Genomic DNA, 26,464 nt, shown 5'->3' with positions numbered 1-26,464 from the left:
TCTGCGAGGCGAAGGCACGAGGACACATGTAATCGCCGCTGATGTGATGCAGCATCAGAGGATATTCAGTGTGAGAAGCTGTTGTTTTTTTTGTTTTTTTTAGCTGAGGAGAGGAGGATGCTATAACCCAGTCCCCCCCCCCCCCCCCCCCCCCTCCCCCCCCACCACGTAGTCTGGTTGATTTCACTTTTCATTTCACACACACACACCCCTCCTCCCGGAGACTCCCCATCCATCCATCCCAGCAGCACACTGCGCTGGAACAAGGCGCTACATGCACCGCCGCCTCTCCAGCTTTCACATATTGTCGGATTTTGTGCGGACGGCGCACGTTTGCACATAGGCTGAGATGATTGCTCGTGTCTGATGATATTATTTTGCACCTGAAAATAAGGATGCCAAAACCAGGCACGCTCCGGCTGTGTTGAGACGCGATTAAAAAGGTCAGTTTGATTTATTTTAATAGCCACCCTTTTTCACCTTTTTCTGTTGGTAAAAAGCTAAATAAATTGCAATTTAGTATGACTGAAATGTAAGAACTGAATGCAAGCTAGGTGTTTTTTTCTGCTTATCTTTGCATTTAAGCATCAATTCAAATCACGAGCAGCAGCAGGCTAATTAATGCTCCCCTCCTCCTCTTCCTCCACCTCCTTTTCCTCCTCCTGTCGTCCATCCGAGTATTTCTTCTTTTGTCCTCATCCTTTTCTCCTCTGTCCTTTTTACCTTTTGTTCTCTGCCCGGCCACCATATGTGCGGTTAGCGCTTGTGTACACATGATGAAATAATGGTATGTACACACCTGCACGGAGACTACGGCCTTTAGTACGGTTTCAAAGGAACCTGCCTCCATCTGCCATGCCTTTGTACTGCCCGTGTCATTGTGACCTGCTTTCACTGTTACCTGAGATAGCTGCTCTGCTATTTTAATAGTAGGCCTGATTTACAGTCAGAGACATCGCGTGCTTATCTGTTTACCTCGAGCATATTTACAGTTCAACATGACATAAGGAGTGATCAAAACGAGGATAAATATTATCTGAAGTCAAAGTGGATTATAAAGAGGCTTATCGTGATATTGAGCCTGAAAACAAACTCTAAATCGGCTAAAGCAGAATGTATTTAGGGACTGTGTGAAAGCTGTTGGGAGTGAGATGGATGGGCTGAGCGGTACTATTTCCAAAAAGTAGGCCTTGACCCCTCGCCCCTTATTGATATTTTATTTGGACCTCTCTTTGATTTAGAAGAGAACATACTCCCCATGTTATCTCTAAATAGCTAAATAGTATTATTACCTTTAGTAGCCTTCAGCTAATTTTGTCAATAATAAAGAATTACAGATGTGTTAATTAAAATTACAAATTTATTATTGCACTCCCAACACTGATTTTAAAATTCATCAAAATGTATCCAGCAGAACCAGAGATATTGTCATTTTTTTCTCATTTAACACATTATTCCTTTTCTAGAATGAATGAATGAATGAAATCAAATCCAACTTCTCAGATTAGCCCCTAGTCTAACATTTTAGAGCACCTTTCTTTAACAAAAATTTTTAATACACAATCCTTTCACTCTTCCCACAACAGTAATTTTAGTACGGTTCCTAAGTAAATGGGAGCGAGCAGCTACTGTTGACAAAGATGCTTAAAACCATTTTCTGCCCCCCAGGTGAACTAGAGGCAGCACACACAGGACTGGACCACAAACAGACTTCATCTTTGCTGTCAGCATGGCTGTGAACATGATGCCAACTCCCACCATTTGGCCAGGGGAGGAACAACCATCGCTGCTGGACCAGGAGGACTCTCTGTCAAGCCAAGCCCCCATCTCTGTGCCATGCCCATCAGTCAGAGGTGAACCGCTCATCCACAGCAGCAGCAGCAGCCCGGCCGGCACACGGCCTCCCCGCAGCAAATCCAAAGGCGAGCTGGTCATAGTCATCAACGAGAAGCTGAAGAACAGTGAGTTTGACCCCATATTAAGGCAGCGGCGGGTGGCTGGATGGATGGAGGAGGGGTGGGTCATACAGCTGCTTAGTCAGCTCACTCTGGGAAAGTCAAACTCCAGTGCATGGCGGAGCTCTTAGAGCACACGCGCATTTTCCTTCTCCTGTGTTTCAAACATTTGCCCGTCCTTTTTGTCCCTCATGTGTAGGTAACGGGATCCACCCGGCACCCGCAGAGAGCACCTCTCCGGTCATCTGCTCTCCTCCCAGAAGACAACACTCCATCTCTTACCCCCATCACAACAAGACCAGAAAGGGGAGCAGGGCGAGCTCCATCGGATACACCGCCTTCTCGCCTAGGCCGTCGCTTTCTCGCCACTCCAGCATCGCCACCAACCCACCCCTGGACCGCACCAAGGTCAAAGACTACCTCCTTCTCTCCGTGCTGGCCTGCTTCTGCCCTGTGTGGCCCATCAACATTGTGGGATTTGTCTACTCCATCATGGTGAGAAAAAGCTTTTTTTTTCTGTTAAGTGTTGTTAAAAAATATGCATCTCTATCAAGCTAACAGTTGGTTCAATCTTCTCCTTTAGTCCAAGAACAGTCTCGAGCAGGGAAACCTGGATGGGGCCGTGCGTCTGGGACGCGTCGCCAAGATGCTCTCCATGGTCTCACTAGTAGGAGGGACGGTCATTATCATCGCCTGCATTGTCAACCTGGCCAGTGAGTGTCCCAAATCTGACCTTTAAACCTTTTTACCCTCCTCTGTGCAGTGTTTCCCCTCTGAATTTGTAGCAATAGCCCTGCTACCACTGATCCTCCTGGCCCAAACACCTGCTGCTGACACAGTTTATCCCATCACAACAGAATATTAAGCCCCGTCAGCACAATCTGACTGTAATCACTGATATTATTACTCATGTTTGCACAATATTGCACTAGTTACAATGCCTGCACGAGTCTTTATACGCTGCAGCACTTTAGAAATTATATAAACGTTACACAAAGATCAGAGCATATTAATCACATCAGACTCAAAATTACATTTTTCTGACATGTTTCTTTATTTGCACGGGTGGCCTCCAGCTGTAACCGACTGCATGCCTCAGACTGCTGTGTGTGTATCTGTAGTGATTTGTGTAGTCCGCTGTCTGTTGTATGCCTTGCCCTGTTTGCTTGTACAAACTGTGAAGTCTTGCTGTCCCTGTAACATATGTATATGCATCTATATATATATTATGTATGTGAGAGTGTGAGGTGTTGACATGCTCACAAGACCAATAAATGTACATTTATTTCACCAAATAAAGGGATTCTGATAACAGATCAGTGATTATTACTTACTGTTAGGGACTAGTATTTGTTTTTTGCAGTAGTGTATGTTTAAAGGGGATTTATTATGCTTTTCCTTATTTTCTGTCATGTAGCCTTATATGATAGTTCAATTTTTAGTGGTTATGATAAACATGGCAAATAATGAGATAAACATATCTACTAGTAATCCCTTTGGACAAAAACCTCAAGCTTTAGAACTTTCTGAATACTTTCCAACGTTATTTTAAACAAGTTGATGCCAGCTCGTGATGGATTTCTTTATATGGTCATTTGCTCAAAGCACGCTACTGCAAGTGTTTGCATTATGTAGCCTACACTGCTACATGTAGCTACATGCTAACACCAGGGAAACATGTAATGTGTTCAGATAAGCTGATCTTAGATCATGGCAGATTCCCTCACGTGGTAATCTGCTCCAGGCACGCTACTGCAAGTGTTTACACCATGTAGCCTCCACTGCTACATGTAGCTACATGGCTACATCAGGGAAACATGTAATACTTTTGAGGCAAACTGATGTTGGCTTGTGACAGATGTGTTTTACATGATTGCCTGCTCCAGGCAAGCTACTGCAGTTGTTAACATTATATACACTGCTACATGTAGCTACATGCTAATGCCTGGGAAACATGAAATACCTCCAGATAGCTAATGTTAGATCATGGCAGATTTCTCTATATTGTCATCTGCTCCAAGTATAATACTACAAGTGTTTGCATTATGTAGCCTACTCTGCTACATTAAGTTACATGCTAACACCAGGGAAACATGTAGTACTTTGGAGACAACCTGATGTCAGCTTGTGCAGGATTTCTTGATATAGGCATCTGCTCCAGGCAAGCTACTGCATGTGTTTACATTTTTTACAGTGCTGCATGTAGCTACATGCTAACGTCACCAAAACATATAGTACTTTCCAGACAAGCTGATTAGCTAGTGACGGATTTCTTTATATGGTCATCTGCTCCCGGCACACCACTGCAATCGTTTACACTATTTCCACTGCAACATGTAGCCAGATGGCAACATCAGGGAAACCTTTAATCTTGTTTTCCGATGGTAATTTTTCCCAGATTTCAGATCATATACTTGCTGCAACATATCCAGTTGTGAGGGTTTTGGTTTAGAAGTTTTATTGGTGATTTTTCACGGTAGAAAGTGCCGCTATACTTTGTTACAGTCATTCCCTGGCTGCAATGATAATTAGGATTGTGTATTGGCAGGAATCTGGATCTGCAATACAGGGATTACGATTCAAACTATTATATATACATATATATATGTATACTAATAGCTCCATGTTGTTATTAAAATTGACACAATGGGGAACACTACCATGTGTATTAAACAAGTTTACTTTTTCTGCAGTCCTAATAATGGGATTGGAATTTGTATTTATCACAGTCCCTGTAACACCTAACATCATAGCAATACTTACTGAGCGAGACATAATATAGCAACACTCAAGTGTCAATATTTTCTTACACCCTAACGGCGGTGCATTGATTCCCAGATTCGAAAGACCAAGAAAGCACTGACCAATCGGAGCAGACGTGGCTTTTTCTGGAGGGGGTCTTAAAGAGACAGGTGCTAAAACAGAGTGTTCCAGAGAAAGGGTGAATACACATGTTCAAGCACGGACAGTAGGATGAAAATAAGCATTTTTTTTAACATTAAAGAATGTAAACATGTTGTGGTAGAAAGCCCAAATATCAGGATGAACTTGAAACTGAGCATAATCAGTCCCCTTTAAATATGGACAGGAAGGGTCAGTCAGTTAAATGATTGTTTGTCTTTCATTTCAGTTCATGCAGAGACTTATGTGTACTGTGAATGTAGCCTGTTGGGTCTCATTAAGCTGAGAGATGTTCTCATTAGCTTGATGACTGGGAGAGCAATTGTACACACAACTATAAGGGCTCAACAATCCTTGTTTTTTTCTCATTATGTATCTCTGTCCTCTGTGGTCTATGAAAGTTTATACATCCATATTAAGTTGCAGAATATATAGCGCTTCAACTAATACACTTCCTTTTCTTTTTTTAGTAAATGTGAAAACCTGAGTTTCATCCCAGGGTGAAACTGGATAAAGCAACTGACCGTCTGGCCCGCACCTGCACCACCGTCTTTACCGCCTAGTCATTACCTGGATGTGACAAATATGCACCCGATATACAGTGCTTACTTGTATTTCTGTAATCTATATAAATCCCTTTTTGCTAATGGAAGAAAATAAAATATGCAAATGCTGCTGCTCTAAATCGGGGGGTGGGGTGGGGGAAATTTGTCTGTTAGATGGCGAAGGGAGTAGACAGTCTAATCAGCCCCTTCGTATTCTGGTCAACGCATTCAGAACGATTCCTGAGAAACTCTTCAAGACTCCAATCATCACCCGCAGAACTGACAAGGTGGACTAGAAAAATGGGGAGACCAGTGGAGGTGGTCACAGAACGCCAAACAGGAAGGATCGCCTCCCAGCTTCAGCGCCACATGCAACAAAATGTCCGCCCAAGTCCATCTTTCACTGCACCCGAGGACAGGACACCATCAGCTTGCCGTTAAATCCTCTCAGATACGTGGAGAGGCTGTGGGATTTGTGGCTGCATTGAAATGAGAGAGCAGAAATTCATCCCCTCACAGAGAAGAAACACTTTGAATCACAGTGTGTCCTCTTGTTTCTGACTCTTCTTTGTGGTTCTCATGACTCCCGCCCGCCCCTTACATCTTGTGCTTGAGAGTGAGTGTACGGGTGGCAAAGAAGATGAAAAAGAGGCTTACCAAGGACAAGCTATGGGTGCTAAACTGAATGGGATTATGGGAAGTCTCACACAGAAGGCACCGTCATCACTGCAAGGAAAAATATGTGCCAAAAAAAATGTAGAGGGAAATTTTCCTGCTTTGTAAAGACCCAACTCTGATTACAGAACTGTTGTAGAGAGAAAGAGTGTTTTTTTACTCTGCTGCAACTTTACTGTATATCCGCTCGACACCACTGATCACTGTGAGCCGGGGAAGGATACATGTTCACCAAAAAAAACCCCAAACTGTAGCAAGTCACCGTGAAGCTAATTATGCTCCATCACCTATAACCTATCTTTTGATAATGTTTGTAAAAGATCATTTTGAAACAGAATTTCATAATGTGATGCTCTTGAAGTGCTGTCGACAGATGGTGGTAGTATTGTATGTGCATATGGGCATCACTATTTGGTTAACAAATTAAATAGCTTGTGATTGCAGTCAAAGTTGGTGGCTGTAGGCTCCGTCTGCATCCACAGGTAGCCTGTACTTTCAAATCAGACAGATTGTGGCTTTTTTTTGTCCCTTTAAAAAACCCTAAATTACACTTAAATCACACATTATTATTTTGTTGTCACACACAGTAGGTCTTTTGAATTAGTAAAACACTGCTTCAAACATGGTTATATGGGTGAGAAATGTGGATTGCTGTGGTGAAAAACTTTTTAAATCTAGTTTAATATTCTTATTGTTTCTCACATGTATCCTGAACTAACCTCAAATCTACCTGTGCTTCTCACTGTGATCTGAAACAATGGGTTTCATGAACTGATAAAACTCTCCTCCTTCACTGGATTTTGAATCATGTACAGATACGCCACAACTTCTGTAATGATTAAATTTTTTTTTCCCCTCTGTTAGCACTTAATATGTAAATTTAATTGTAATCACCAGTTGATGTAGTCTGCAGATGTAAATCTCAATATTGTGATAACTCTCTAGTCGATATGAGTTAGCGTTAAGTAGTTATGATCTAACGTAGGCACAGAAGCCGACAGTCCTCGTGTTACCAACGGGCTTCTATAATCTTTGTGATTATTGGCATGTTGTGGATTTTTTATTAATGTATGATGATAGAAGTTTAAAAATTACAAAGATAAAACTGGCACTTGGAATATTATTCTTCTGCAGCACATTCATAATAAAGACACAATGCATGCAGTGTGTTTTCATTGTTTCGGAGAGATAAAGAGCAACGGAGGAGATTAGAGATTTTGTTTGGTGGGGGAGAATGAGTGTCAAAAGTGAGTCATATCCAGAGAGTTGAGCCACTGAGAAGAGAATAGGTTTTATGTTTTAGCAGATGAGAAAAGAAGAAAAAAAAAGAAAAAAAACAGGCAAGCATTAATGTAGTTGTCTGTACTGTGATAGTGTGTAAACTGCAGGGATTGAAAGTGCATCCTGCTGTCAGCAGAGCGAAGAGCAAATGCTTGAAGGGAGACGCCCAGAGCCAAGGAAATGCACTGCGCGATTGGCTGTAATGAGAGCTAAAGCCTAAGATGACTTCCACAGAATCAAAGCAAATGATGGCTCATTATTTTCCTACGCTGCCCTTTTTTATTTATGAGCAACCAAAACAAGAACAGTGAATGAGCAATTTTTTGGGGAGGAATATCATGAAGAACAAATACTGTTTTAATAGTTTGTTATAGATGTTTGCACCAGAACTGATAGTAATGAACATGTCCTGTAAAACAGTGGACAACTGATACATTAACAATATCATATCATGTTTTTAACCCTTTGAACACTGAGCAATTTGCCTTAATTTCTTTCAGAAACATGGAAGAAGGCAATGAGTAACAAAGCAAGAAAATGGCCCAAAATAGCAAGAAATTAGTAAAGAATTACATGGAAAATAAGAAAGAAGCCACCATAAACAAAAATAAAAATGAAAGAATGAAAACAAGAAATGACCTAAAAAGTGCTAAAATAAATTAATAATTAAAAAAAAAATAAATAATGCTAAGGTGCCGGATTGCCTTTTTTTTTTAAACCATGTTTTCCAAAGAAATTAAACAAAAGTTGCCCATGTTCCAAATGTTTGTAAAAGGTTTCTCAACAAAGCATAAGAAAACTGATGTTGATCCAGGGTTTAGAGGGTTAAACTAGCAATGACTGGTGAAAACAGTAATTACAATTAATCTGTAAATTTTAGTTTAAAAAGTCATTTTTAAAGGGAAAACACCAGGAGTCTACATACATACTTGCCACGTGGTGAAGTTGGAGTCATTACTTTGATCTATTCACACTGGAAGTTAGGTCCCGCCCACTTTCAGGGGGCGGGACCTAACCAAGATGTAATCCAAGATGGCTGTCCTGTGCATCAACAGTAGTGAAAGCCGTAGGTACCATCACTTCTGTGTTTTTCTTGTCTCTACAGATGTCTGTGGACAGGTTGCTGCAGTGTTTGTATGCACAATATCAAGTCTAATGCCTCTTTACCAACTGGCATTGCTAACAATGGCTAACCTGGCTAGAACTTGTATTGTAAACAACATGCTGGTTTTCCAACTTGTTATACTGGATCGCTGTCAACTCATTTGTGACATCATTCCCAGCTCTGACCTTCGACCTCTGAGGTAAATGGAACACAGCACAAGACACTGTTTGAAGCTAAATGCTAAAATGCTGCTTCCCTGCTGAAAAAAACAGCTTGACCAGCTTTAGATGGTTAAGCTGGTTGACCAGCTTTTTTGACCAGTTTCAGGTGTGTTTTCACATCATTTTTGATGGTTTAGTTCGTCATATCATCCTGTGATGTTCACTGTAGCTGGTTTGTCCATTGAAGTTCCTGTAAAACTGAAATCACATCAATGTCCTTGAGTGTGGAGAAATAACAGCGTTGTGAGGGGGAAGAATGAAAAGCAAAAGGCATAAATTAGTTCAGTCTGCTGTCATGCATTATGCATAAAGATAAATCTGCACAGCTTTACAGGCTGGTCACACCAGCATGTCAAACCATCAAAGACCAGCAAGAACTGGGTCAGGACCATCTAAAACCATAATCGACCAGCTAAAACCAACTAAAATCAGCATAAGCTGGTTTTTAGTTGTTTTTTTTCTGCAGCGATGTCCAGTTTTTCCAAAAGTAACCGAGCAAGCAAATTGTTTTGATATTTAAATTAATATGAGGCAAGCACAATAACATGTGGCCCTTCTATTGACAGGCATTGTAAATTGTCCCTATACTGTTAACCATTACCTAAATCAATAATATGCACAATGACAATTCTAACAAATTGTTGCCAAGTTGACCCTGTGTTGTTTACAGTGTTTACCATCTTAGTTTATTAGCATTTGGTATTTAGCCCCAAACACAAAGTACATCTGGGGCTGATGGGAAAGTCATGAGTGGTCAGTAAGTATTGGACAAATTCAAATTTTTACCTGATGACACTACATTAAAAGTTAGCTCATTCATCCTGACGGGGACAAAAATGTCTCCATCAAATATAATTGCAGTCTTACATAATAGTTTATTAATTATATTTGGGTGTTGTACTGGAGATTGTGATGGGCACCTTTTACTGTTTTTAGTGTTTTATAGACCAAATGATTAATCCATAAATCCAGAGAGAGTGGGCACATGAACTGAGATGTGTTATATTGACATTGTAAGTCATGGGCTTGATAGATTCTAAAATGATGCATAGCCACCAGTAAAATTATTCTCTTTGAACAACGAACGTTAAAAAAATAATAATGTACATACTAAATAAGCACAGCTATATTCAATATGTGAATGAATTAATGTCACATTTTTTCCTAAAGCAAAACTTGCTCACAGAGATGAAAATCAACTACATTTGCAGAAATGTGAAAGCACTGAGAGCAGCAAATTCTCCCTCACCAATGTCAACATTTTGACAGTAAAAGATATTTTTTCTTTGTACTCAGCTAATTTACCAGTAGGTATATGCGGTACAGTACGGCTCGGAAGAGGATCAGCATATCAGACAGAGTCACATCCAGATGCAGTAAGTGGGTCAGGGATTATCCAGCTGGGTCACATAAACACTGGGGCTGTGAGTCAGCTTGGCAGCGTTTGGATGCATCATGATCATCCTGTCAGTCAGCGTAGGAAATAATGAGACGTACTGACCTGTGGCGATGCTGTTCTATTTGAGCCTGCTTAATTTGCAAAGAGAACTGGGGCTGAACAACAATCGTTATGAGTGTGAATTAATGCTTTGATGGACTGTTGAGGATTTCCTCTTTGGAAAGGAAAAAAAAGGGTCACTGTGACAGGGGACTCCACTGGGCCCCTTCTTAAATACAGTTACTGTCAACACAGTACTGTGTTGACAACAATTATCAGCTGCAGTTTCCATCACTCATTCAGTCACAACTTTCCTCTATTTTCATTGTTTGTTGTCAAAACACTGTCAAAACTGCGCCGCTAATGTGATGAATTTGCATAATGCAATCAATGGATCACAGCAGGAAAAATAACTAATAACTGTAATATGACCACACTCTGTTTAGCTGCTTTTGTTGCAGAACCCTGTTTTTTAATGCTGGCTCACTGGCAGGGCTTAATAATAAACCTAAATGGAATTGAGACAAATATTTTTTTTTTTTTTTTTTTTACATCTGTGTTTTTTTTTTGTTTTTGACTAGACAGAATGTCCTAAAAGGGCCAACTGTTGCTTGACCTTATTTTTACAGCAGATACTTTGATGAAAATCCCCGGTGTTACATTAATGATGGCTTAGTTCTGCTCATAAAACATGTACGCAGTTTCTCCAACTCCTGACTGTTACTTGTGACAAAAATTCACAATTAAGGACTGTTCTTAATTTATTTGAAGGGAGGTGCAAATTTAGAGAGGGATTTCAAAAAATTGTTTTTAAAAAAATGGGGATGAATATTCAATTTTAAATTGTCATACTTTGTAGACAATGAAAAAAATAAACCACTGTACCCCAAAACCTGCAAGTGAGTTTGAAAGGCATGTTTTCTTTTCTTTTCTTTTTTTTTTTTAATTGCCAAAATTATATAATTTTATTGTAGCCAGAAACTATGAAAACAGAAATTATTGTCTGATTTTAAAATTACAGGCAGTCTGTGAGCATATTTCATCAAAGTATTTATTCAATTTATTATACACTAAAATGTAAAAAGTAAAAAAAAAAAAAAACTGTTTGCATTCACCAGATCCTTTGAAATAAACATTTAATTCTTCTTTTTTTAACTTTTGGATTTTGTTTTTTTAGCTTTCAGCTTTTGATCAAACAGTAAAAAAAATATAATATTTGTCGCCACACCAAGTTACTGAAATTCTGGTAGCTGCTGACGCTGTTGTGTATGTTATAGTTGTAACGAGTGTGTATGTTACTGGTTTATTTGGAAAACAGTCATTATATGCATATGTTGCTAACGCTGGCTTTGTGAACACTGTGTTCAATGTGTGTGAGTGAGTGTGAGTGCTTATTCAGTTTTGTTGGTTTTGTGTGATGCTATGCTAAAATGCACATGCAGCTTGTGCTGATGTGATTTATGGGGAAGATTTGCATTTTGCCTAAGAAATAAGCTGAGTGTTTTAGCAATAACTCCCTCCGTGCATAGAGCATTGGCTCCATACCAACTTTTGGTGTGAACATACAGACATATGGTTATTTATGATGGAGGAAGAGTCATGCATCTCCCTCCAGGCACTCAGGGAGGCTCAAAGAAAAAATATTTGTAGCTCTGAGGAGGGTCAAGATAAAAAACAAAACAAGGTCACACCCAAGCCAACCCCCAGTCTTATAAAAAAGGTACAATCCCCCTTAATAAGCATTTGAAGAAGGGGTGTAAGTAATCCATGCAATTCTTTTTTTTTTTTTAACAATATTTAATTTTTTTAGTTATAACAGATATTACATATGGATTAAATAGTCTTGGGGGCAAATATGGTATACTGTAAACTAAAAAGGCAAACCAAAACCAAAAAACAAAACAAACAAACAAACAACAACAATAACAAGAAAACAACAGCAATAATAAAATTAATAATAATGATAATAATAAACAAAACTACAGCAGATGTGAAAAACAGACGTCACAGTAGTTACAATATACAGAAATCTACAGAAACAGAAAACACTTTATATTTTAATTTCCAATTGCTCCAACCCCACTCGTCTTTAATCCTTGCGAATCTGCTCATGAACTGTGGTTTAAAATGATGTCTAGTTGATTAATTATTAATTTAGTGTAATATCTACACGTAGCTTAATTGAAACTCGATGTGAGCTCCAGGCTTATATCTGGCCCATTATTACTGTGCAGCTCTACTGCTACACTTTCTCTGCTAACCTCAACTTTTCATCATAGTCCCAGCAAGGTGGCAGTAATGTGGTCACTGCTGTCTATTTAATGAATACCACTTATCATCACAGAGTAGATGCAGAGCCCTGTGGTGAAATATCAGTATAATATTTCTATCAAGGCTCTTAGTGTGTCTCCATGCTGTGGTGTCTTTGGTGGCATCACAGTGGCAGCAGCAGCCTTTTTTTGCATTGACTTTTTTATGATGTTTCCAGTTTTATTGTTATTAGATGACAGTGCAAAGAGGCAGCCCAAGCAAATATTTGTCTATTTTAAACATTTTTTAACAGGAGTTCAATAACATGGAATAAGGAAAAAAGAGATCTTTTCCTCTTCAATCAAAAAAGTGAATGTTTAATAAATGAAATCCTTTGCAGAGCATCAGACAGCCAGATGTTTGTCGCTGAAATACACCAGTCTATGACGTCATGTGCTACAAGTAGCTCTCATCATTATCTATTATGTGTTGTCTCAATCAGCAGTAATGCTGCCATTTGTCCCTGCAGACAGGACGCGGCTTGGTTTTAAATAAATGTTTGTGGTTTTAGAGAAATCTGATAAACCACTGGGTTTTAGACTAATCCTCCCTGAGCAAAAATATGCGCTATTATTTCACAGTTATATTAGAGTCTGTCTGCATCCCTAGAAACTGATTTTTTTTGTATTGTGATCGGATGTCTTTTTTTTTTTAGATGTTTGCTGCAGAAATTTAATTAAGCATCTTTATCAGTTGCTGGCCATCTCTGTTACTATTTTACCCCAGAATGGTTTAAAATTGAATGTTTACTGTCCTTGAGTGTCCCCTCTCATTTTTTTACAATAATCTCAGTTTAGATCATTGAAGAAAATAAACAGTCCAATTCCTCCTTTCTGCAGCTTTCTGAAATAGATTAAATCAGATCTTTTTTTGTCTGCAGAGACTCATTCATGTCTTTATTACATCTGGACCTAGACTATTGCAATGTTCTGTATCTGTGTTTACCTAAACTCTTTCGAAATTACTCTCATAAAACCACAGATATCTCACTTATAAAGGGACAGTTCACATCAAAAATACATTTTTTTTCTCTTACCTGTGGTGTTATTTATTGATCTAGATTGTTTTGGTGTGACTTGCTGAGTGTTGGACATATTGACTGTAGAGATGTCTGCCTTCTCTCCACTATAATGAAACTAGATGGCACATGGCTTGTGGTGCTCAAAGTGCAAAAAAAAAAAAAAATTAAGAAAACAAAAATCATGACCTGGTTACTGATAACTGACAGACCTTGTTGTGAGCAGTTACATGTAGGAACTATTTTCTTTCTACCAAACTACACCCGCAAACTGTCCTGCTGAAGGAGGTGATGCATCTGCTACTAGCTCACCTAGCACCACTGTGCTAGTTAATGTTAACATCGCTTTCTGTCACGAGTACGAGCCTCTTTTCCCTGAGTAGATGTGTGTGTCCTTCTGGATGATGATACAGTTGGCGGATGTAGTTCAGTTGACAAAAAATAGTTCCTGGCGCTTTGAGCACCACAAGTCAAGTGACATCTAGTTCCTTTGTTTGAGAGAAGGCAGACATCTATATGGACGATAACTCCAAAAATAAGCAACTCACACCAAAATAATCTTGATTAATAAATAGCTCTGCAGGTAATAGGAAACATATGTTGTTTTAATTCTGGGGTGAACTTTCCCTTTAAGTCTTGTATGGGAATGGCATGGTCGTTCATAGTTAAACATTTAAAATCGTGACTCTGTCATGAGCTGCCAGAGGTAAAAATGAATTTCTTTGTCTTTTTTCCCCCCAATTCATTTTCTGAAATGAAAGCACTGCTATTAATGTTTGTTATTAGTTGTTTTTGTATTACAGGCCGGATCTGCAGAGGACAGACTTGTGTGTTTCTCAGTCAGGCCGAGAGGAGGAACAAACAGTGACTAAGATGAAACAGTAGCAGTCGTGTCTGATTTCACAGAGCTCCTTTTTTCCCACTCAGGATAGACCAGAAAATGCACAATAATCAGAAACTGCACAGCGTTTCTGTTTTCCTGACACCTCTTCTTCTATTTGAAATCTAGACCGAGCCTCTGTCCCGACGTGCAGGACTCCGTTTCTGACTCAGACACTTCATCTCGCAGTCAGCCCCGCAGGATGATGCTCTATCAATACTGTGGGTCACCGAGCAGTGGTGAGTTCATCAGAAACATCCCAATGTCCTGACGCTGATGCAGACCCCTGACTTCACTCTCAAATGGAACAAGTAAAAAGTTCAATAAATAGTCAGAAGATTTTCAGAATATTACAGTCCAATTTGACAAATCAAACATAGATATTTTTTTTGTCTATTTTGTGTTTAACCTGCATTGTGAATTGTTTAAATGCTGTCACTAAACTTAAATGTGTTTTTCTTATGTTTATGTCCCCTAAAGTGTCTGACCTCTATTATACTGACTATTGTAGGTTATATTGTTAGAGGTGTTTTCACATTCCTCTACTAATGCCTATGCACTTCTTGAAACCTGGGTAAATTTACCTTTAATCTCCAAAAACATGGGAAAAGGCAATGAGAAACTTAAGAGGAAAGTATCCAAAAATGTGCAAAAAAAAGGAAGCCTCTGGAGTAACTAACACTATGGGCGACCTTTTTTCAATTGTATCTTGACGAGTTAACTCACATCACTAAAAAGTTGTCGGCGTTTAGGCAACAAAACTACTTGGTTAGGGATCGGAAAAGCTTGTTGTTGACTTGACTAATCACTCATGTGACTGATGATTGATGTGTCCAAAAAATCCAATGGTGACTCTTAGTTTCACATGGGACACATACATTAGTCTCCTGGGTCAAAGTCCTGTTCTTTTTTGGGGCATTCACCTTTGCAGACTTTTGTGCTTTTTATACTACGACTGTTTCTCTGAGCATCTAATAATGATGTGGACTGGTTTACATTGGAGTATGTGGAAAGCCCCTTGTGTCTCATACAGACGGTAAAGGGTGCCCCCTTTAACGATGCCAGGGACACGTTACGTCCTGGGAGCGTGACCATGCTGTGGTGCACAACAGCCTCCTCATCTGAGCATGGGTCTGATTCAAGGCTATTCGTAAGAGGCTTTTACGGCGCTTTAACCGCGTGGGAACGATGGAGAATGATAGTGTAACTGGAGCTGCGATGTTGGAGGCTTACAGCAGATGGCGCTAGAAATAAAGGGATGGTGTCCTCTCAGGTGCTCTTAGAGTACACTTTTTTTTAGTACCTTTGGGTGTGCTGGGCCTGACAGAACTTTTTGGGTAAACTTAAATGGATAGCAGCCAATATTTTCATATAAAAACTTGTTCATAGTCTTTTTAAAAAAGATCCTTTCCATAACTGTAGAATTGTAATTCTCACCCATATCTTTGTGAATATATATCGACCCAAGCCTGACTGTGGGCGCCTGTGAAATAAATCGATCATCCCCTGCGTTCTATGACAGTGTGCCTGCTGTTGAGCCTTTCAGAAAGTGAAGACCAAAGTTTACTGCACGTGTGATAAACCCCCAATGACATGACACAATTTGATGACCTGACTTTTCTTTTTACCCTCCTCTGTCTGACGGAGGGTCAAACGTGCGGCTGAATTTATTCCATGTTTTCCTCTAACGCTTAAAACATGTAAGTATAATGATTATAGATATATTTATCTGGACTTTTTTTCAAAATAATTTTCTAATAATTCTCACCTGCTTTTTAAAAACTAATTTTCAGGTCATTTTCTTCATCACCTTTTACTAATTTCTTTTTATAAAACCAATGTGCTCAAGGTTCAAACAGTTGTCCGCCCAGGTTTAAAAAGGTTAAGCAAAATATTAATCACAGAAGAGTATTTTTACTTAGTTGAAAAGTTGTCTGGAATTGCATTCTAAATTAAGTATTTGATACTGAAGATAAATATTTGGGAGAAATTGTAATTATTATGTCTATTATTTGCATTCATATGCATGTTTAAAACCTTTGGGTGTTTATTTTAATTTGACCAATCACAGTCAGTCACAGAGGGTTTATTGGTTTGGTGTCTTTACATAGGACTATAAAGTGTTAAACAATGCTTTTATTGAGTTTCTTTTAACTGTGTTGTGTGCCTCTGTGCTGCTAGGACACATTTGCCCCATCACTTTGGGTGAGATTATTGTCAGAGAGGTGGTTGCAGCTGCAGAGCCTGAAGACTAGGTGGCAGTGTTGGATTTATGAGCTGCACCTAAACATCAAGCGATCCAAAGAAGCCACTTGAAGCAAATATGATAAAAATTCAGGGATGCAAGCCATAAATCAATATGAATATTTTATGAAAAACAACCATGCACACTTTTATGTTCCAAAAGACAAACATCCAAAGCAAGTGAACCACAATACATATTTACATATAAACACCACTGGTATTTTCAGCATGCCTCTTTAACCACATGAGACCAAGATGAAATCTGCAGCGTGGTTAATACGATCCATAGTAAAGCAGCAGCACTGTGCTTTATACACCATTCATAATTTAGATATCAAACAAAGGCTGATGATTTTATTTACTGTGTGTCTGAGTGTGACCATGCACTGTCCAATCTGACAACTTGATTTTACTTTAAAAAAAAAAAAAGTGGGAAATCAATTGTCTTATATATGTAATATGTAATATATATATGTAATAATATGTAATGTTACATTTACTTAAAATTGGGTTATATTTACTTAATTTGGTGAAGTTGTTGCAACTTAAAAATGACAAGTTTAATTAAATACATCTCTAAGTTTTAACAACATCAACAAACCAAGTTTACTGTGCTATATATCTGTATTCTGCTGGTTGCAGACTAGTCAATCATATTGCTGTATTCCTAAACATGTTAAGAAAACAGAACTCGCAGATCTGCTAAAGTCATCATTCGCAAAAGCAAGTTAAGTCAGACTAAACTGGTTTACTGAAGTTGCCAACACTTAGAAAGAAAAAGCTAATTTTATTTGTCATTTTTAAGTTGCAACAACTTCACAGAATTAAATAAATACAGCTTAAATTTGAGTAAATTTAATAGTTAAATAAATAAAGTAAACACGAACTAAGATTTACAGTTATATTTACTTTCCTTTTTCAAGGCAATCGGTTTGATTATTTTAGGTAAGATCAACTTGTCAGATTTTACAGTGTGCACAGCTCTCCATGAACCAATCTGCTCTGAGACCTCTCTGTTAATTACATCACTCTTCTCCTTCATACAAATTAGGAATTGTGGAGCAAATTTAGGTCAACATCAACGTGTCACCGACAAGAAACTGACACTGTGATATCAGAGCTGACACATTAAACAACAGAACAATATTTTTTTAAAAAAACAACAAAAAAACTGTTAGCCTTGAATTAAATTAAACAATCTTTCAGTTAATCAGAGCAACACACCTCAGGAGAATTGGGAGCAACACAATGATGAACATCCTGCAGCAGAGCCTGGCACATATTTGTCTTTTAGTTTGCTCCTTCAACACCAAACATGCAAATAACTGACACGAACCATCAACATGGAAGATCCAACTGGCTAATCAGGTTGTGCTGTCTGCCGATAATCCAATGGCAATCAGATCAATAGATACAAAATGTCTTGACAGTATCAAGACCACTTGGAGGTCTTCGGAAGCATTAGGCAGAAAATTATTGCAAGGGAGAGGTATGTGCACCGTGAGATGGATGGTCATAATGATGGATGTCAGCAGTTAATGAAAAATAACAGGCTGAATGTTATGAGAGCAAGTAAAACCTGACATGAGAGTCGAATTGCAGAATAATTCAGCTTTCTCCCTCATTGTATTTTCTTGCACGATTTCAATTTTTCTTGTTGATTGAGATCTGACCTGTTTGAAGCAGTGCAAAGAGCATTTAGACTGACATTAGATCCACAAAAGGGACACAGATCCCTATGAATATGATTATGAAAATTCTCATGCTGTTCAGCTTTGCATTAGGAACTGTTTGTCAAATTTGCATCCGGTCTATTTAGATCCAAGATTAGTGTATTGATCTCCGAGTGTGACCCCCTTTGGGTGTGAGTTATGATCTCATTAGTGACACAAAATAAGTAGGATATGAATCCCTCATAGTCATGCAGAGAATCCTCAGGGCATGCGATGACACGTCTCTTGTCAGGCGGTCTCTCCAGTGTCGGTACGGTGGAATAGGATCAGTTCATTCCTGCAGTGCAGATCCCGGCAGCTCGTTGGTCAGTGTGTGCCAGCGCTCCACCTTCTTGCCCTTGTTCTTCAGACAGTCTATCCAGTGCTGCAGAGTTTCTCCCTGTGAGTGACACCCTAAGGACACACCACCTGGCCAGCGCAGAAGTAAAATGAAAGTCAGTGTGACTCCAGATGAAAGAGAACAAATAAACATAATGAACTTCAGTTGAAGGGGTGTTTTCATGAGTCACACACTCTACAAGTTAACAAAAAAAAGTGTTTAAAATGGGAAAATATAGAAATGTATTTTCAGAATGGCAGTTGGCATTTTGTCTGATATTTCTTTTGATTTATTGGAAGAAGAATAGTTGTAATCACCTTTTTGGTCTATTGAAATTTTTCCAAACCGTTGTTTTATTTCCTACTGTTCTGTTTTTTTAGCAGTCGTTACAGTTTTTGTTCTCTTTTTCTCCCAATTGTTTGCGAAATTACGTGCAGACAGAAATACATTTCAGTTCAAAAGAAACCCAGACCAAAGGAGGTGAAAACATGATTTTCCTTATATAGAAGAAGCAAAAAAATCAACTTGAAAATATAATAAAATATGAAGTATTTATACATTAAAAAGTGATGGTATTATCTTGAGGGAAACAATTTATTTATCTTGTTGGAATAAGTTAATTTTCTTTCAGCAGTGACTTTGGTGGGAGCAAGTTATTTATTGTATGCACGCACAATAATTAACTTAATTATCATGTGGCACCAGATAAAAAAATATTACCCAATTACTAACTTTTTGCATCAAATTAACACGGTTTATACATATTTTTTTTCGAGTTTCTTTGATTATAACTGTTCCTAATGATACAAATGTGCTATCAAACAGAGCCGAACAGTGTACTGCATTAAAATCAACTTGAGTGATGGGTGGAATAAGTAATTTCTTTCAAATTAGAGTGACTAAGTAATCTTTTTTGAAAAGGATAATGATTGCATCTTTATAACTACAAAGAAGTAGACAAGAGTTCACACTGGAGAGACTTGAGAGAACAAAGAATTCGGAAAGTTTTAAGAGAAAGATGCTGTTATTGGTCTCTTTGTATTTGTTATAAAAACCAAGAGAAAAACACCAGACTTTGACCTTTTCCTAAGAAACGAAAATCTTGAATCTAAAGGATCTCAGACAAAGTGTGGGAAAAGGTTATTCAAATAGAAGAACAGGTGTAAATGTAATTACTTATTCCCACTCGCAGAGCAAGTGTAGTATGAAACTCCTTTTTAGCCAAAACTTCACTGACACCCTTTTGGCAACTAAACGTTGCAAATTACACTCAGTGCTGCCCTCAGCAGCAGATAATAAAGAACAGCTTAAAATATCTTTGGTAACATCTGCCATGGGCCCAACATTATTGGACTGCGAATAAAGTATCCAGGCAGCTGATCAGTGATTCAAGAAACACCAGCAGGCAGGAAATTATTAGCTGTCTCTGAATTCACCTATGAAGTCATTGGACTTTCCCAGGTCGTAGTCCCACACTGTGACCTCCAGCGTCTTGGTGGCTAATTCTGAGAAGGTAATTTCATAAAAGAACTCCTGGATGAAAATAAAAGAATGTAAAGGTTAAGCGAATGAGAGCAAAAGTCAGAAGATCAAACTTTAAACATGTTTTCCTTCTTTTATAAACCTCTAAAATACTCACTAATGAGGCAACGGTTAATAATAAGCAAACTGTAATTGGCTGTTTGACAAAACAGCTGCAGAGAGCTTGCATGCAGTGCAGCGCCTCTGAGGACTAAATGAGCTCTCTCTTTACATTCAACCATCACTCCCACACGTATGCACATACACAAACATGGATTTCTACCTCATTAAACTCCGGGTTGAGAGTCTTTTTTATGACCGCTGTTTTGTGCTTGGACTTCTTCTGAACGTCTGGCTTGAGGTACCTGAGAGAGAGGGAACCATCATATATGAGATTATCATTCACAGCTCATAGTGCCGCTTAAGGGAAGAGTGAAGCTTTAGTGGTGACTGGCAAATAGGCAACCAGGGATAACTAAGGTCAGTGAAGTTCATGCATATAGAAAATCCTTATGTTCACTCAGGAATATGTGTCAGTTATGGTTAGATTCAGTGGGTTTCCTGCCATGTCACTTTCATTTACTGACTTTTTTCCCTGATGGGTGATTTAGAAAAAAAGTGTTTCCTTTGAGGCAGGGGCAGAAATAGACAGCTATAGGCCTATTTTTTTTTTTTTTTTTTTTGTGTACTATTTTGAGTGAGTAAACAGTCATTTTATCTTTTTGTTTTAAATATTTAGTTAACTTTGCGGTTGTGGTTGGGCCAAGCTAAGCAATTTGTGAGCAACATTACACTGCAATTGATAAAATAATTATGTTATTATAGGTTAATGTTAAAACAACAATCAAAACAACAACAACAACAACAACCTTGTTCCCTTAACCCTTTAGAACTGGACCAACATCTGTTTTGTTTTGCTGCATTCACCCTTAACAAGCAAGGGAAATTGTTAGATATCATCCAAAAAAGGGGGAAAAACGATTTCATTATAATTATATATTTAAAATTATGTTACAGCAATGTTTTTAATTTTTTTGCAGTTGTTTTTAAGGGTTAAGCAAGTGCAATTTTCAATCTTCAGATAACTTTTTTTTCCATTAATTTCTTAATATTTTGGGGGGACATTTCTTTACAGGTCGCTCATTGCCATCTTCCAGTGTTTTTAAGGGAAGTCAGGCCAATTTTGCCCTGGTTTCAAAGGGTTACTCACTTGTGTAATGCACCCACCGGAGGGGAAACTAGGTGAAACAAATCAAACGCACCCCAGCAGGTGCATGCTGGGTGTGGCTAACATGCTAAATGCTGACAATGTAGTGGTGGATCCAGTGGATCACCGATCCTTCAGTGTGTGTTTTAACATAACAGACATTTTACAGATTATTATTTTTTTCACTTGCTTAAGCTCATTTTTTCTCTTCCTGTTTTTTTCTCTTTTTATTTTATTTTTTAATTATCATTTTTTGCTTATTTACAGGTACTTCTGTATTTATCTATTTATTTAAATAATTTCTTGCCATTTTTCTGCATTTGGTTAGAAGTTGTCATTGCCATCTTCAATGTTTTTAAAAGAATTCAAGCCGACGTGTTCAGGTGTCAAAGGGTTACTCACTGGTGGAAAGCATCCCCGGAGGGAAAGCTAGGTGACCCAAATCAAACGCACCCCAACAGGTGCATGCTGGGTGCGGCGAACACGCTAAACGCCTGCAGTCTTGTGGTGGATCCTTCAGCGGATATTTCAACTTTACAGAGATTTGACCTTCAGTCAGATTTGTTTGGACTTGTTTCTGACAATACTGTTCACTGGGACAGAGAGGCTGAGTGGACTGGTCATACTGGGAGCGGAGAGGCCGCGTGAGAGTGAACGAGCGGAAGAGTTAACCCTGGTGCAGATGGATTACCTCGCGGTGACCTACAGAATCAGACAGGTGAGTACAACAACACGCTCACTGTACATAGTAGAATGTCAACGTTGCCAGGCAACGTGTGTGGAGTTGCGTCTGTGTTGGCTGCTTTGGTGATGTTGAATTGCTATTGATCGTTCAGAGGGGACATGATATTTCATTTTCTTATCGTCTTATACTGACCGTTGCACCCGCCGAGGTGTGTTGCTGTTGTTGTGTATTTGTCTCGAGAGTTTTCTTGTTTTCTTGTTGAGAGAGGAGATGACAGCCTCTGTACATGGGGCCGGCTCCACCAGGTGAGCTCCTGGGCGCCCCATAAACAAGCTCTATTTTGATGCTTTTTTAAAATGTGCTTATTTACATTGAAAGTTCAAAGTTTAACCGTTGGAAATTGAAATGAGTACCTCAAAAATTGTTGGTCAGCCTGCATTTCATATAAAGAAAAGTCATAAAAAAAATGTAAATATCATCAATGTAGTGTAGAAACGTAATACTTAACAGCTACTATCATTAATATTTATTTCCTAGAGTGAGAAAAAAACAGTTAAATGGATAATTGTCAACAGTGGTGGCTTGTAACTAAGTATATTTACTCTAGTACTGTAGGCTACTTAAGTACTCTACATCTCAGAGGTGAATATTGTTTTTTTTCTTACACCACTAAATTGATCTGATAGCTTAAGATACTTTGCAGATTCAGATTATTAATACAAAATATAAATAAACTAGTAAATTGTGATATATAGTAACTACCCCGCATACAACACACTTGAAGTTATTCAACAGAATTCAGTGCATCTTCTGAAAATATAATAGAAATAAAATTGTACTTCAAATATGGGCTAACTGAAGATAAGGAGGATGCCCTTGCAGAGTGCATCCAGTTAAGAACAGTGTTTATTGGACACATATCTTGGACCAAATGGATTGAGACCGCATTAATTATTTCCATCTATTTTTGAGCACTGGATACTTACCCACTGCTTTATTTATTAATCTATTTGTACTGCAGTCACTGTACTGTGATGCCCTGAACTGTGTTGCTGACTGAGCTGATGCTGGACAAGGATGGTGATTCAGTGATGTTAGCAATGTTATTCTTCTTGGCCGTCATACATTAATCGTACTGCGGATTGTGGTTTTTGCTTTTGGTTGTTTTGCTTTGTGGTGCAGACACAAGTCTCATGCACTCTTTGCATGAACATGATTTGTTCTCTCCTAAATCCTATATACTTTCATACGAGGGATGATGATGGTTGATGAATGGATGAGTTTTGTTTTGCCATCTACAGTTGCAACATTTAAAGTTTTTTTTTTTGCAGACTGCCACCGCAGGCTGCACGCATTGCGGCATGACAGCTCTTCAAATGTGGAGGCTGGAATTAGTTTAGGAAGTGCTTGATTTTATATGCAGCAGAGTTTTCACTCAGCGGAGCATACATTTTAAATGTCAGTATCTCAGTCGATCACGTTAATTTAAAAGTGCTGTGTTTAACTCTAGAACGGTGGTTTCCAACTGGTCCAGTCACAGGTGTCAAGATTTCTCCTCAGTCATTATTCAAGGTCCACACATTATAAATGGCCACATTTTCAATTTCATTTCACAAAATTTAAACAAAATAAAGCACTTCACAATAAAAGCTTTGTGCCAGAAATTCTGTGCACTTTGTAATGTGATTGTCGTAATGTGTTTTTTCCAAACTTGACACGTTCACAAGTAACTTGTTGTCTATTTAGAATGGTCCTGCGATCCACTTTTTGACCGCAATCCACCAGTTGGGAACCACTGCTTCAGAGAAAAACAGTTGATTGTCGCGTCTTATTCCCAGGTCGTCAAATACTGATGGGTTGGTGATGCGGTCCAACTACCAGCCCAAAGCGTCAGTATTTGATGACCTGAAAATGAGACTCAACAAACAACTACTATTTTATTGTGGGAATCCAAAATCGTGATTGAGATTGATGTTTTGTTTTTTTTTTTATAAATGTGCAGACTGACTTAATTAGTGACATTAATGAAGTATAAGAAGGTTGAGTTTTGTTACCTTTGGTCGGAGCCAGGTTAGCTGTTTCCAGTCTTTGAGCTAAGCGAAGCTAACTAGCTGCTGACTGTATGCTGTGCAGATATGGCAGTGGTTTCCATTTTCTCATCTTTTTCTCAGCAGGAAAGTGCATATGCGTATTTCTAGAAATGTCGAACTGTTCCCTCAAAGGTTTAATGTGTTATTCGTGAAACTAACTGTATGTGAGTGTGAGGACTGAACACCAAAACAGCACAGATTGAAAAAGCTCAGCAGTCCTTCACGAGGTGTCATTAAATTCTCAGGATATTTTTAAGCCAGCTGGAAGGAGCATGCTGAAATCTCTATTCACATTTGCTTTCCACCCACCACCCACAGCTCGGAGAGCGTATGTTCCCACACGCTCTCAGACACAACAAAGCATCTGGGAAAAAGCTTGCGCCAAAGGGCAAAGATGCGAGCACGCATCCAAAGTGAAACAAGGTGCATGATGTATTACTGTGGATGTGTGAGGGATGTGAGCGTAGGTTCGGTGGATTTAAAGAAGGAGGAAGAATTTGAGGCATGACGAGAAAAGAGAGGTGAGATTGGTGTGTGCTGAAGTGAGGAGAGCGTGGTGGCATCCTCAGATTTATGTGCATGTGTGTGCTGAGAGTTTTTTTTTAGTAATTTACTCATTCCAGAAACAACCTTAAAGCCTGAGCCAACTCTCAGGAAGAGCACCAAGGAGAAGAGGAGATTTTCAAGCCCATTTGTCCAGTTTCTGTCAGGCTGCATCATTCAGCCCAGGGACCTCCCTGCCCTCTCCGCCCCCCACCCAACACACACACACACACACACACACACACACATAGTGACACACGTGCTATTGCTTTTCTTTCATCAGTGAGTGATGAAACTCTAACGGACCCCTATGACACCAGCAATAGCACTCTCCTCTGTGATACAGTTCACCCATAACACTACATCATGTCACTGCCTTTCTATTTTGAAGGCTGTCAATACACACGCACACACACTGTCACCATTATCTTGGTGAGTGAGTGATATATTTTACAGTTGCTTCCACATGTGTGAAAGCTGCCTTCATTTGTCATCATTACCTTGTGCAGCGTTAACTCGAGCCATCTATCACTCACGAGTGGCGACAAAAGGTGATTCATGGGGTCACTATGAGCCAATGGCCAGTTAAGACCAAACACAGGTAATAAGGTGCAGAGGCAGCTTGGTGCTGGATAAGTCATGTGGAAATTGTTCTGAAATGTCAATCTATCAGTCTAAGTATTCATTATTTAATCGCTCAGGTTCCTCCATCTCATTTATCAAACACGCCATGGCGCTCAGTTAGGGGTTTGATGCCATCCTTACGTTTTAACGTAGGGGTCTGAGTAGCCGTTGACATCCATGGCTGCCAGGTGGGCACAACGTTTGACGCCCACGCACAGCCCACCACGAGCCCTCTCTTTGGCCTCGCCCTTTACATCGCCATCGCTGGAGGGGGGGAGGTACTGCAGGCAGAGCAGCAAACGGCCTCTCTCCTCTAGACTTCTCTGCTGCTCAGTTTCCCACTGAAGAGAGAATAAGAAAATAGAAAAAAATCAGTCAGAAATAGAGATGAATGGTAGGAAAATTTTTGTGTGTCCCAAATCATTACTGTTACTAGTATCATCACAATATTTTATATTTAAAAACAAAAATTCAATTAAAAATACCTTCTTTTTTTTTTTTTTGCAAAAACATTAAAATAATAAAATACCTTATTTAAACATATGAAAACCATAGTGAATGCGCATTAACATTAAAGATAGCCTGTATTTGAAATGCTTGTTCATGGTACGAGGGACCAGCGGCATCACTGGGTTTGCCCACAGACTGTATCAAATGATAGATGTAGCTACCATGGCGTCACCAATTGGTTTGTGGACTGTCATTTTGAAGCCTTTAGTTCAGCAAACTTTCAACTTTTTTTTATGTGTGTGATTTTGTGATCATTCTGTATCTCTTCCCTTAATTACGAGGTTTTTGCAAGTCTGTAAATGCGACACAAGCAAACTTTTCATGACTATTGATTTTTTTCCCCTCTGCAGCAGTTTGTAGATTTTGAGCCATGGGATGGATTATCAAGGAACAATGTATTCGATTTTCACATTCAATGCTTCCTTTCAATCAGTTTATAGTCAGATGATCGGAGCTGATCAGATTAGATGGATGGATAAGAGGAGCAGCTGCTGCAGAGGCGAGTGACACCAAACTTAGTTCTGCTTCGACACAGTCCTGGATCCAAGTGTGTGCACGTTACATGGGATTGCAGACTGTTTCTTCTAAAGTAGGTTGTAAAAATGATAGACAATACTAAAACTATATGAATTAATGAACGGTCAAGTTTCACTTGGCGC

General features: G+C 39.0%; 2 protein-coding genes across 2 annotated transcripts in view; one reads left to right on the top strand and one right to left on the bottom strand.

Annotated features, from left to right (window-relative positions):
* Window positions 1-258: 258 nt before the first annotated feature.
* prrt2 (proline-rich transmembrane protein 2) lies at window positions 259-6,341 on the top strand. The gene is made up of 5 exons (XM_042508369.1): window positions 259-443; window positions 1,669-1,961; window positions 2,155-2,450; window positions 2,539-2,668; window positions 5,327-6,341. The coding sequence occupies exons 2-5, from the start codon at window positions 1,730-1,732 to the stop codon at window positions 5,341-5,343; spliced, it is 675 nt and encodes a 224-aa protein (XP_042364303.1). The 5' UTR covers window positions 259-443; window positions 1,669-1,729; the 3' UTR covers window positions 5,344-6,341.
* An 11,596-nt stretch (window positions 6,342-17,937) lies between these two features.
* LOC121959217 (double C2-like domain-containing protein alpha) overlaps window positions 17,938-26,464 on the bottom strand; it is a 35,239-nt gene continuing 26,712 nt past the window's right edge. The window contains 4 exon segments of the mRNA XM_042508441.1: window positions 17,938-18,714; window positions 20,062-20,158; window positions 20,430-20,511; window positions 25,437-25,636. Of these exon segments, the coding sequence (XP_042364375.1) occupies window positions 18,578-18,714; window positions 20,062-20,158; window positions 20,430-20,511; window positions 25,437-25,636 (516 nt within the window). The 3' untranslated portion in view covers window positions 17,938-18,577.

The sequence above is a fragment of the Plectropomus leopardus genome, chromosome 19 (assembly GCF_008729295.1).
Source record: "Plectropomus leopardus isolate mb chromosome 19, YSFRI_Pleo_2.0, whole genome shotgun sequence".
Lineage (NCBI taxonomy): Eukaryota > Metazoa > Chordata > Actinopteri > Perciformes > Serranidae > Plectropomus > Plectropomus leopardus.
This window is presented reverse-complemented; position numbering and strand designations above follow the sequence as displayed.

Bases quoted from the DNA above. Each gene is read 5' to 3' on its own strand.
- prrt2 (XM_042508369.1), top strand. From the start codon at position 1,730: ATGGCTGTGAACATGATGCCAACTCCCACCATTTGGCCAGGGGAGGAA. The intron at 1,962-2,154 runs GTGAGTTTGACC...CCTCATGTGTAG, and splicing joins CAACGAGAAGCTGAAGAACA to GTAACGGGATCCACCCGGCA. The intron at 2,451-2,538 runs GTGAGAAAAAGC...CTTCTCCTTTAG, and splicing joins GATTTGTCTACTCCATCATG to TCCAAGAACAGTCTCGAGCA.